Here is a 12,768-nt window from a genome sequence, read left to right as displayed (position 1 = left end):
AATGGTGATGGGAGTAGCATCTTGGATAAACTACTTTTTTGAATACAAATTCCTAACCTTCCTGCAGTTGCCAAACTACAACTGCCAGCATCCTCTTACAGCAGGGGTGCTGAATATTAGCTTGACACCTTTAGGGTAAGGACACACTGGACGATTTGTCGCCAAAGTTTTAAAAAAGTAAATCGCGGCGACAAGACGATCGTCTTTTTTGAACAGACGATTCACAGCGACTATTGGCACAGAGCGATTTGTATCCCATTACTCTGTGCGGTACGTGCTCCACCCAAACCGGAAACGGTTTGTGCTTCCCGCTGTAACCTGGCATCTTTACGTTCTTGCGTCATTGCGTTCGCATTGTAATTTGAATACAATTGCTGCTACTTATCTGTATGTGTGTGCGTGTCTAGGAGATTTCAGTGCTTTTCTAAGTACATGCTATTTCTGATAAATCGCTCGGAAAAGGGTCTCAGTGCGTTTTGGAGCTACAGGCGATTCACAAACGCGCTGTGGGCACAGGAGCTGGCGTCTTTCATTTGGTTTTGTTCAGAGACAAAACGAGCAATACGTCGCCGTGATTTGCCTTTTAAAAACGTTCGCGACAAATCGTCCAGTGTGTCCTTACCCTTATGTCAAGCAAACCATTTACTCAGCAGAATTTAATAGCAGGGATGAACACCTGGCTCAGGGCTCAATTACAAATGGCTCTTATCATATATGCTGTATGGCTGGGAAAAACAGTGAATTCAAGCCCCGGGGAGTTTGTCAGGCAGCAACTACCCTTCTCTGTGCAGGACACCGTATATGTTTAGGTGTATATTTCCTGAGAAGTAGCCCGGGGCGATATTGTGCTGCCTGTGCCAGAGAGGTATGCAGCCTGTTTACCTAGAAGATGAGTGCAGACACCCTACAGCTATGGAAAGTAATGTGAGGCCTTTATCAAGACAAAAGGCACAGCAGGAAGTCTGAGCCAGATTATGTACTAGCCCCCGGGTAGAAAAACTGCTCATCAGACTGTCAGCAGCTGGGAACACCTTGTGTTAAAGGAGAAGGAAACCCCCAGGGCGCTAAACCCCTCCCCCCCTCCCCTGTGCTGCCCCCCCTCCCTCCTCCCCCCTGGCCTACCTGTCCCCCTGGGCAAATGCCCCTAACTTTTACTCACCCCTCTGCACAGGTCCTGTCCACGGAGTACGCAGTCGCCATCTTCTCCCACGCGCGTCTTCTTCCTGCTCTGATCGGCGTTTTCTGGCGCATGCGCAGTAGGAACAGGTACCGGTACGGCTCTACTGCGCATGCGCCGAATGTCACGAAGTGAAATCGGAAAACTTCGTGACATTCGGCGCATGCGCAGTAGAGCCGTACCGGTACCTGTTCCTACTGCGCATGCGCCAGAAAACGCCGATCAGAGCAGGAAGAAGACGCGCGTGGGAGAAGATGGCGACTGCGTACTCCGTGGACAGGACCTGCGCAGAGGGGTGAGTAAAAAGTTAGGGGCATTTGCCCAGGGGGACAGGTAGGCCAGGGGGGAGGAGGGAGGGGGGGCAGCACAGGGGAGGGGGGGAGGGGTTTAGCGCCCTGGGGGTTTCCTTCTCCTTTAAAGGGGACCCGTCACCCAGAAAAATAATTCCAAATCCTATTGTATCACCTAAGTCAAACTAAATTAACTTTAATTACATTGTATAAATTATTTGAATCTTGTTTCCATCAGTCTGGGAATTCATAATTATAGCAAGCAGGCAGGAGCCATTTTGTAGCAAGCCTTGCATCATCTCAAAATCTTGTTTGTGCACCAGAATGGGGGACCTGATGTCCATCCCCATGTCCTGGTTACACAATTAAATGGTGAAGAGAACTGGGGGAATGTGGGGAGAGCAGTGACATCTAGGAAGTGCTGAATGGAAAGTGAAAGTAATTGCCTGCCCCGCCTTTATGCCTAAGGCAAAGAGGAGGGGCAGACAATATTTGATTGACAGCTGAGATTTTTAAATGAATTTACAACAGCTATGAACGCTGTTCATTTTTAATTTGAAAAGGACTTTTATTACACAGCTTTTTATGTCTGGGTGACAGGTCCACTTTAAGCTGGGCATACATATGGAAAACCGAGGTTGCCAAACGAGGGAATCTCTCCCAGATATGTCCACCTTGAAGTGGGCAATATTGGGCTGATCCAATCGCGGGCCCTACGATTGGATCATAACGGGCAGTCGGATCGAGGACGAATCAGTTTGAGGGGGTTTTTAAGCCTGGCTGATAGACATCAGGCTGACTTTTGGCAAGATATAGATCGGGAAAGCCCATCTGAGGGTCCCATTCACTGAGCAATAAGCTGCCGACTTAATTTGCCGGCTTGTCTATATTTCACTATTTGGGAAAGAGTAAGGCAAATGCATAGGGTAAAGTCAGCCACTGATGATTAGGCACCACCAAGAAACGCCACCCGCATGAATCACTACATGTCTCATAGGCCGTTATTATTACTATCCTTTATTTATATAGCACAGACTTTTAATAATAATAGGCCCAAAACCAGATTTTTTGAGAAATTTAAAAAGAAAAACATACCTTCATCAGGGAGGGTGGAAGGGGGCCGGGCAACTGATAAAGCAGCGCCAAGCAGGACACCCCAAAGGAGGAGGGACCTTCCGGAGAACATCCCAAGTTGGCTAGTGCACACTGCCCGAATCCATGAGACCTCCAGTGTCAGGCACGAGACAAGCTTTGCACGGCTCCTGAGGAAGGCAGACAGGGAGGCACCAATTAGTAGAGAACATGAAGAATTAGTGGCAAAATGATAGTCTGATATTTTCTTTTGTATTGGACAAAATTTGCACTTCATTTTGGAATAAGAATACAATTAATAGCTAAGGGCTAGTCCACACGAGGAGATTCGGGGAGATTTTGTCGCCTCCCTGAGGCAACTTTGTGCGACTATAGAAAACGCATCGCTGCGTGTGCATTAGCGCAGGCGACTTTTCATTGTAGCCTATGGGGAAAAACGCGGAGGCAGTTCCGGGAGATAGTCGCTCAAAAGACGCGGCAATTAGTCGCCAGGTGACAAAATCTCCCCGAATCTCCTGGCGTGGCCTTACCCTTAGTTCTAAACAATTTCTTTCATTGATCAAAACCTGGTGGCTATTGCCTTTAAACGTGAAACAAAGACTGCAACTACACAGGATGGATAGAGTATTAGGTGCTTCTAATTTCTGTTAATCAATAGCCGAAGACCCTTGGAGAGGATTCTTTCCAGTATTCTGAACCCCATTTGTCTAGTACTCCCAAACTATGTGCAAATATTGGTACAGACTGGAAGGTTCCACAGCACAGGCATGGGGGGGCAGTGCTGTATTTACTTAGGAAACAGGCAAACTAATACAAATCAAATGCCCCCCCCTTCTATATTGGTTGACAGTGTATATTATGTGTTTAACAGATGTCAGCCTCTTTATAATGTTCTCCGCATCACTAGCCACATGTCCAGTAGGAAAGCACATATAGATGTGACAGTGAAGTTGCAGTTACTTAGATAAATGTAACATTAATAATTACCATCTCTCCCTACTATACCTGCTATCCCACAGTCACACTCCCTTCCCAGAGACTATTATCCACTGTTACTATAGGCACCATCTCTCCCTACTATACCTGCTATCCCACAGTCACACTCCCTTCCCAGAGACTATTATCCACTGTTACTATAGACACCATCTCTACCTACTATACCTGCTATCCCACAGTCACACTCCCTTCCCAGAGACTATTATCCACTGCTACTATAGGCACCATCTCTCCCTACTATACCTGCTATCCCACAGTCACACTCCCTTCCCAGAGACTATTATCCACTGCTACTATAGGCACCATCTCTCCCTACTATACCTGCTATCCCACAGTCACACTCCCTTCCCAGAGACTATTATCCACTGCTACTATAGGCACCATCTCTCCCTACTATACCTGCTATCCCACAGTCACACTCCCTTCCCAGAGACTATTATCCACTGCTACTATAGGCACCATCTCTCCCTACTATACCTGCTATCCCACAGTCACACTCCCTTCCCAGAGACTATTATCCACTGTTACTATAGACACCATCTCTCCCTACTATACCTGCTATCCCACAGTCACACTCCCTTCCCAGAGACTATTATCCACTGTTACTATAGGCACCATCTCTCCCTACTATACCTGCTATCCCACAGTCACACTCCCTTCCCAGAGACTATTATCTACTGTTACTATAGACACCATCTCTCCCTACTATACCTGCTATCCCACAGTCACACTCCCTTCCCAGAGACTATTATCCACTGTTACTATAGACACCATCTCTCCCTACTATACCTGCTATCCCACAGTCACACTCCCTTCCCAGAGACAATTATCCACTGTTACTATAGACACCATCTCTCCCTACTATACCTGCTATCCCACAGTCCCTTCCCAGAGACTATTATCCCACTGTTACTATAGGGAACACATCCCCTTCTACAACCATTATCCCACAGACATATTCCCTTTAGAGGTGCTATTATCCTTACTGCTTTGCCTTTACAGTAGTCTCACACAATCTTCCTATTTATAATTGTTACTCTGTGATATTACTAGGACCTCATGCCAGCCCCTCACTTGCATATAAAAAGCTACAGCCATACACACAGAAAAGGATTGCTGGCAATGCTTACATGTGCCTGAGAGAGCCTGAAAAATCATCAGTAGTCTAACTACATTGATTATTCCCAGGGGAGCCTTCTGTTTAATAAATGTCTCACTCATGTACACAGGCACAGATTAAACATTACATTCAGCACTAACCCACAAAGGTAATAAATAATATCACAGCACAGAATGAATTATTAATGGCAATCGCTAACAGTACCCCAGCAAGGCAGATTTTGGTTATTTGCCATATATAAGGATGGAACAAATGTTAATGACAAAACCATCTGGTAGCTACAAAGCTTGATATAGGAACATTAATCAAATGAAGGATGGAGAAAACAAAGGGATCAGGATAAGTTAGAAGCAGGTTTGGGTTTGAGTGACGTCAACTCGAGGTGACTAATTACAAGTAACTCTTGTTTTCCAAGAACACTTGGTGCACACAGAAACGGCTTAACTGTATTGATAGTGTGCCCAGAGCTTTCTTTTTGTTTTTTTTACTTTGCACCAAAAGACTGTGCCTGTATTGCTGGTTTGTCCAAATCCTTCCTAGTGTCACCCGCCTGTATGGCTGGTTCAAAGACTGCCACCTCAGGACCTTGCTCCTGAAATTGCCCTTTAAGCAAAAAGTTACAGTTTCCATGCTTATCTTAAATAGTTACAATTGTTTCTTTGCTTATCTTGAATTGTAACATATGTATCTAAGTGCAGCTGCCGAGTATTCTGAGCTCTTTGTCAAAAGCCAATTAAAAGCCAAAAAACTTCCTAAGGATAAGTGGTGCTGCAACGGTCTATCCTACTGCTTGGGTTTAACCAAATAATAGCCATATAATTATCCCTAGCATAACAGGGGCCCACGTTCAATCAAGTATATGGAACAACTGATTAATTTGGTTAATTCTTAGACATATCTACCCATTCAGCGCATCTTAGACTTAAAGTCATTTATGAGTTTCCAATACAGATACTGGATTCAAAAAATGAACAGACTATGCCACAGGAGCTGGAAACCGTACGACAATATGGCTAAAAATTCTGGTAGTGTGCGGCCATCTTGAATCAGTTGACAGCATGACTTTAAGCTATGACATCATAGATCTGTGCATTAATCCCTGGAGAACATAAAATTTGTATCAAGAAAGCCTTCCAAGAATCATTTAGAACTCCTTGGTTTGATTCTGCTGCGGAGTACAGGAATATTTAGTCCTTGGAGGAAACGCGTTGGGTAAAAATCAGTAGCTCAGAGTCCGGTACATCATTCACCTTCAATCTCATCTTGTCATCATGTGCATTAATGAGTGAAAACCAATCCTTTGTCCCGAAATTGCCCTCCAGTGCCTCCACTTCCCTCCAATTAACTCTCTTCCCTCTCCTACTACTTACTATTCCAAATTAATGAGTATTATGCAAATGGACAGGCTGCATTCAAAGGTGCATGGTTACCAAGCTGATTTACCCATAGAAATTTTAAAAAGGGGGCCTGGAGTTCTTCAGGAGTCTCACAAGCTATTCAATAACTAAAGCAGAAAAACAGCATGTCCATCAAGTTTTGCCATTCCAATTAGATCAGTTGGAGGGGCAAGTGGCACCTGAGAACCCAACTACAATACTGCCCAAAAGATCATTGGAGATGCTGGGGTCTGTAGTTTAACCAAAGCTACTAGGCTTCAGATGGCTCCAGCTCGGGGTAAGACATGATTTCAGCCAATTGGAAGAATTGTTTTTCTCCAAATTATGTCATTGTTTCATTATAAAATATCAACATTGTGTTACAGTTAGGGGATACAGTTTGCAGGGGTGTCCATCGGCAGTCTATCATGTCAACAACTAGGGTCGCAGATTGAACACTGCTGATCTGTCCCTCTAACGCCCAGTTGTTTAAGTGAATTTCAATTCCAGCTATAAAAAAAAATGTGATGTGTGAGCACAAACACGAAAACAGTAAAGGGCTGTTTCAAGGATGAGTGCTTTTACTGTCTGTTTTCCCTGACTTCATCTGGAAATCCAATATTTCCAGAGGGGGGACATCAGACCACCTGTAAAAACAATTTAATGTTTATATCATGCGGCTTAGAGTTTCTCGACACCTAACCTTCTGTTGCTCTCTACTGGGGAGAACTTCAAACAGTCGCTAAAGCAGATGGCCCCTGGAGAACCCAAGCTGGACTGTCCTTCAAACCATGGGGGGGGGGGGGGCGACCAAATTAACTAAAATAATCTGCCAGTTAGGTATAACCCCTCCCCCATTCTGCACCTTTATTGAGGCCAGTTGTTAGGAGTAAACATCTACAAGGATTCAAATGCAACAACCAACCGACAAAAGAATACTACAGACCTACACAAACTAGAAAAATGGCCCACCATTTGCAAAAACGATTAATGATTAATACTTATTAATAAGTAGAACACGGAATTAGGTTAGTAAGAACTGAGCATTGCTGCAAACAATGCCCTGAGCTGAAGATCATGAGGAAACCTACTTATAGCTGGCAGGGTTCTCTGTACCCAAACTGCGAGAGATATTGTCTATGTATTGACTCATACAATTACGTCTGGCAATTTTAGACACGTCAACTGTAACACCAACACCACGGTCAACAAAAGACCTATTTGCTTATTAAATCTCGTCAGGCAAAGATGTGCCACGTTGGACAAGCTCGGAGGGGAAGAGAAAGTTGGACTGTAGAAGCATAGGTACAGATATACTGTTGAAGGACACTATGAAGGAAAAAAAATAAAACAGAACACTGGCACTAAATAAGGTTATAGTGAGAAGACAGGTTGGTCGGATTCATTTGCTGTACAGGCAAAGCTCTAAACAGGACGAGGGTAGAGGAACATTGAAAGGATGAGTAAGGATGGACAGAAAGAGGCTATAATGAGGGAACCATGATGATGGATCTGCATGGGGAACTTAGCAGGGTGACACAATGCACTTAAGGTCCCCATAGACGCAACGATTCTTCTTGCCGAACGACCGATTTTAGGGAAGTCCGACCAATCCTTCGAAATTATCGTGCGGTTAGTGGGATTCGAACGATCGTACATCTTACGATTTTTCGCCCGACATCTCTCAGGAAATTGATCGGCCAGGTCAAAAAATCTTTGTCGGTCCCAGTGCAATCTATCTATGTTTGCAGGGCCAAGCAGGCAGCTCCCCTTTGTTTTCCTGGCAAATTGGTCTTTTTAGTTGATGGTAAATTCATACGATCGTACGATCGTTCTGAGAAGATCGTGGTCTCACGATCAGGATCTGATCTTTTAAAAATCTCAACATCTATGGCCAGCTTTAGAAACCTGGGACAGATTCCTACGTCCGATCTTGGTGACCCTGGCCAAGGCAATTTGTTTTTCCTGTGCCTAAGCACCACAATGACCGCACGTCCTATGGAGCGGGGCAAATAAAGGCAACCTGCAGTGCTTCAAGCTTCACTAGTGAAAAGACGCTGCACTAGTTCTAGTTTTGCTACTTAAACGGTCAGTGGCTGTTAGGAGTAGGGAAGTAGCAACCAGGGGAATTCCAGACCAGGAACCTTAATATTAACGGTCAATATTCATGGAATCTAGAGATTCTGATTGTGTCGTTAATGAGAACAGCAAGGCAAAAAGTAGGTTCTATTATTTTTTAACACTAGTATGATAGTATACTAGCACGGTGGCTTTGCAGCCTCTCAGCCCTGGGTTCAAGTCCAGCCAAGACTCTCTCTGCTGTGAGTGAATTCTCTTCCTGTGCTCCAGTTTTCTTCAAGGATCTGAATACGTATTAACATTGTAGCTTCCTGGACCCTACTCAAGAAATGTGTCCTTATGTGCTCCTCTAGGTCTGAGCTCAGCAGTGTACCCTACAGCGAGCAAGTGAGGGCATCTGTACCCTACAGCGAGCGAGTGAGGGCATCTGTACCCTACAGCGAGCGAGTGAGGGCATCTGTACCCTACAGCGAGCGAGTGAGGGCATCTGTACCCTACAGCGAGCGAGTGAGGGCATCTGTACCCTACAGCGAGCGAGTAAGGGCATCTGTACCCTACAGCGTGCGAGTGAGGGCATCTGTATCCTACAGCGAGCGAGGGCATCTGTACCCTACAGCGAGCAAGTGAGGGCATCTGTACCCTACAGTGAAAGAGTGAGGGTATCTGTACCCTACAGCGAGCAAGTGGAGGCATCTGTACCCTACATCGAGCGAGTTTGGGCATCTGTACCCTACAGTGAGTGAATGAGGGCATCTATACCCTACAGAATCAAAACAAAAGCCACAAGCTTGATATCTGCTCTGAACTGTCTGCCCCTCTAGGAGCAGGAGCTAGGCTACATTTCCTAAATGGAGTAGGCAAACAGAAGATATTTGCACAGATTATCAATGCAGGAAGGGTAACCTATCTTAATTTGACTATAATTATACAATGCAGTCATGTGTTAAACAATAACCATATTTACAAAGGAAATAAAAATAAAAAGCATGCACTTTTATGGTCCAAACTCTGTCCTGGAAACAAATACCCTCATTGTTTGCAACGTCCTGTGTGCCAAGTAGTATATGCCAACTGGGGAAGGTAGGTCAAAGGACTCAGGATGGCATTATAGGCAGAGGCATTACTTAAAAGCCATGGATTTAATAGAAGAAGGGGATGTCTATAACTTGAACACGGAGCACACATACTGGAAACAAAAACTTGTTTGGGGGAATTCAAAAACCATAAAAACCCTTTTGGGGGGAAATTCCAGCCCAAAAAGACTGATAAAATAAGTCAAACTGCCCAACAACTTTTTAACCTTTAACTCCACAAATGTTGTTAAACTGCAACTCCCAGAATCTCCTGACAGCTAAAGTAGTTAAACAATAACACTCAAATCCCTGGTTTATTTCATCTTGCACTATAGTCACGGGCGAGCAAAAGCCCTCACCCACAGAACACCCTCCGAGTGGCAGCCATATACAATGTTTATTCAATGTGTACCTCCAAAACAAAGTACAGCATGATCACCCTGCCATTGGCCACAGCAGTTAAGCAACAGTGGCCATATTTAAATACCCAATTGGCCTTAACCCTAATTTGGCAGAGGGGGTCCTACGTTAAAATCTCAACTTTGATCTTATTGTAGTAGTGTCTCATCAATAAGACTAAAACAGGTCCAGTTAAACACTTTAAGAATTTTTGAAAAATACATTTTACGCACACAAAAAAATTGGTTTTCAGTTCACTTAAACAAAGATCCCCTGTAATAGTCAATATTTGTATTTGTATGGCTGATGTATAAAATTGTACAGCGCTATGGAATATGTTAGCAAATACATTTGTCCTAATAAGAATATATATATATATATATATATATATATATATATATATATATATATATATATATATATATATATATATATATATATATATATATGGGATCTGTTATTTCGGAAACCCATTATCCAAAAAAATCCGAATTACAGAAAGGCCGTCTCCCATAGACTCCATTACAGTCAAATAATCCAAATTTTTAAAAATTATTTCTTTTCTCTCTCTAATAATGTTAGTTGATCCCAACAAAGATATAATTAATCCTTATTGGAAACAGAACCAGCCTTTTGGGTTTATTTAATCTTTACAGGATTTTCTAGTAGACTTAAGGGATGAGGATCCAAATTATGGAAAGATCCATTATCCGAAAAGCTCCAGGTCCTGAACATTCTATATTTATTTTATGTAAACACCATATAACTGTCCTAGGCACAGACAAGGGTTTCTCATACCAGATATTTAAAATACTAAATGGGAGGTAAAAATTAAAGCCCCTCCAAATAGAGCTACTAAACAGACAGGAATGAAAGAAAGCAAAGCAACAACACAGGAAAACATGCAGTTCTGTTCCTTACCTGTTTCCAGGTTTTTTTTTCTTGATCTCTTTTTGTCTCCGCACGTCCAACTTATATTCCTTATATTAGTAGGGTAAAAAAAAAAAAAAAAATCTTTAAAAAAGACTCACTAAAATCTTTAAAAAAAAAAAAAAAAGGCTTAATGTTTTTCAAAAGAAAATCCTCTTCCAGAAACTTTCATAACTTTAAAAATTCTCCCAGGAATCCAATGATTGTAGAAAGGAACTAAGATAAAAAAATAAATTAAAAAAAAGTGTTTTAAGTTAAAAACAGCAGTAATTTAAACCATCTGTCCCTTTAGGAAATGTGCAGCTTTTGAAGACACCTTGAGAGAATTCCAGCAAGAGGGAAAAGTTGTGGGATCCGCACAATTCCAGGAGTTGGAGCAGCAGGACTGAGCTCAGAGATGAAGTTGCTTTTTTTAAGAGCAGCAATGAAGGACTTGTGCAATTTCTATGAAATGATTTTTATAAAGCAAAAGAAAGAAAGTGCAGAAAGGATGAGCTGCTATTTGCCCTGCACGTCTCCTGGATTTCTTGGGCATGGAGAAGTGAGTCAGTTCTTATTGAGACTTAACAATACACTCCACTCCCCATCCCCCATACAAGAATTTGCAGCCCCTCCCTGGCAGAAGTTCATTTGCACAAGCCCCGCCTACCCGCTCAGATTTCTCCCTGTGCAGCCTGGGGCTTGTAGTTTTCTTTTTTTTTTTTAAGAAGCTGCTGCTGCTGCTGCTGTTTGTGACTGATCTAGGTCTTTGCAATGAGGGGAAGTCAATGAGATGGAGGAGGGCAGTGCTGATGCTTATGTTAATCTTCTGCTCTCCTTCTCTGTGCATGTGAATGGAGGGCACTTATTTGAATTTAGACAGAGGGGGAAGGAATGCAACAAGGTGGCTGGACATTACTTTCAAGTCTGTTTTTTTTTTTAGAAGTGGCAGGTCAAAATGTGGATGTTTATAGCTGTAGTTGGTCTATAACTCCACCAAGTGAATGTGGATGACAGTCGCTCCTGTGGCTGCAGGAGGAGAGAATAGGAGTGTAGACGAATGATAAGACGACTCAAAGCATAAAACAGGACAAGGGTTCCAAAGAATTAATTTACCCAGGAACATTTAAAGGGATACTGTCATGGGAAAGAAAAATGTTTCAAAATGAATCAGTTAATAGTGCGGCTCCAGCAGAATTCTGCACTGAAATTCATTTCTCAAAAGAGCAAACAGATTTTTTTATATTCAATTTTGAAATCTGACATGGGGCTAGACATATTGTCAGTTTCCCAGCTGCCCCAGGTCATGTGACTTGTGCTCAGATAAACTTCAATCACTCTTTACTGCTGTACTGCAATTTGGAGTGATATCACCCCCCTCCCATTCCCTCCCCAGCAGCCAAACAAAAAAACAATGGGAAGCTAACTGAGACACATTCAGTTACATTGAGATGGAAAAACAGCAGCCTGCCAGAAAGCATTTCCCTCCTAAAGTGCAGGCACAAGTCACATGACCAGGGGCAGCTGGGAAATTGACAAAATGTCTAGCCCCATGTCAGATTTCAAAATTGAATATAAAAAAATCTGTTTACTCTTTTGAGAAATAGATTTCAGTGCAGAATTCTGCTGGAGTAGCACTATTAACTGATGTGTTTTGAAATAAACATGTTTTCCGATGACAGGATCCCTTTAAGGATGAAGCTCATCCAATTTGGGTGCGATGGCGTCAAATTCGACGCACCATGTTCATTATTTGGCGGCCCAGTTCACGACTGTCCGAGGCCCGGTTCTGGGCCGCAGGCCGGTGGTTGGGGACCCTTGCCCTAGGGCACTACAGATTTTCTTTACATTCCAACTGCATAGAACTGATACTCTGTAGCAGGCCCGGACTGGCAATATTTGGGTCTGCTATAAGGTGCCATAGAAAGTCAGTATTTAGTGGGGCCTCTGTGTGGGCTGATTGGGCCTCTGTGTATCTGAAAAGCCAGGGCCTATTTTAATTCTCAGTTCCGGACCTGCTCTGTAGCACCCCACAAAGTTTGGTGACTCGGGAGAGGGGTGTCCTGTATGCACCTCATTAAATGAGAAACAAACCCCTTATTAAAAAAAACCTAACCTCATAGACCCCCCTCCCTCCTCCCCCCCAACCTAGCTGCCCCCCTGGGCAAATGCCCCTAACTTTTTACTTACCCCTCGGTCAGGCCAGATTTGTGGAAAGGCCACCAAGGCCCGGGCCTAGGGTGGCACGTTTGTTTTT

The 12,768-nt window shown here is 43.4% G+C and overlaps 1 protein-coding gene across 3 annotated transcripts in view; it reads right to left on the bottom strand.

The window, feature by feature from the left end:
- Positions 1-11,129, bottom strand: part of fgfr1.L (fibroblast growth factor receptor 1 L homeolog) — a 50,013-nt gene extending 38,884 nt beyond the window's left edge. Inside the window, exons 1-2 of one of the 3 annotated variants that reach the window (XM_018250858.2) lie at positions 10,524-11,129; positions 2,563-2,729 (exon numbers count right to left, since the gene is read on the bottom strand). In XM_018250858.2, coding sequence (XP_018106347.1) covers positions 2,563-2,653 — 91 coding nt within the window. In that variant the 5' untranslated portion in view covers positions 2,654-2,729; positions 10,524-11,129. 3 annotated transcript variants of the gene reach the window in all.
- Positions 11,130-12,768: the final 1,639 nt, after the last annotated feature.

Source organism: Xenopus laevis, chromosome 3L (assembly GCF_017654675.1).
Source record: "Xenopus laevis strain J_2021 chromosome 3L, Xenopus_laevis_v10.1, whole genome shotgun sequence".
In the NCBI taxonomy this organism is placed as follows: domain Eukaryota; kingdom Metazoa; phylum Chordata; class Amphibia; order Anura; family Pipidae; genus Xenopus; species Xenopus laevis.
The sequence above is the reverse complement of the archived record's forward strand: the minus strand, read 5'-3'. Positions and strand labels throughout refer to the sequence as shown.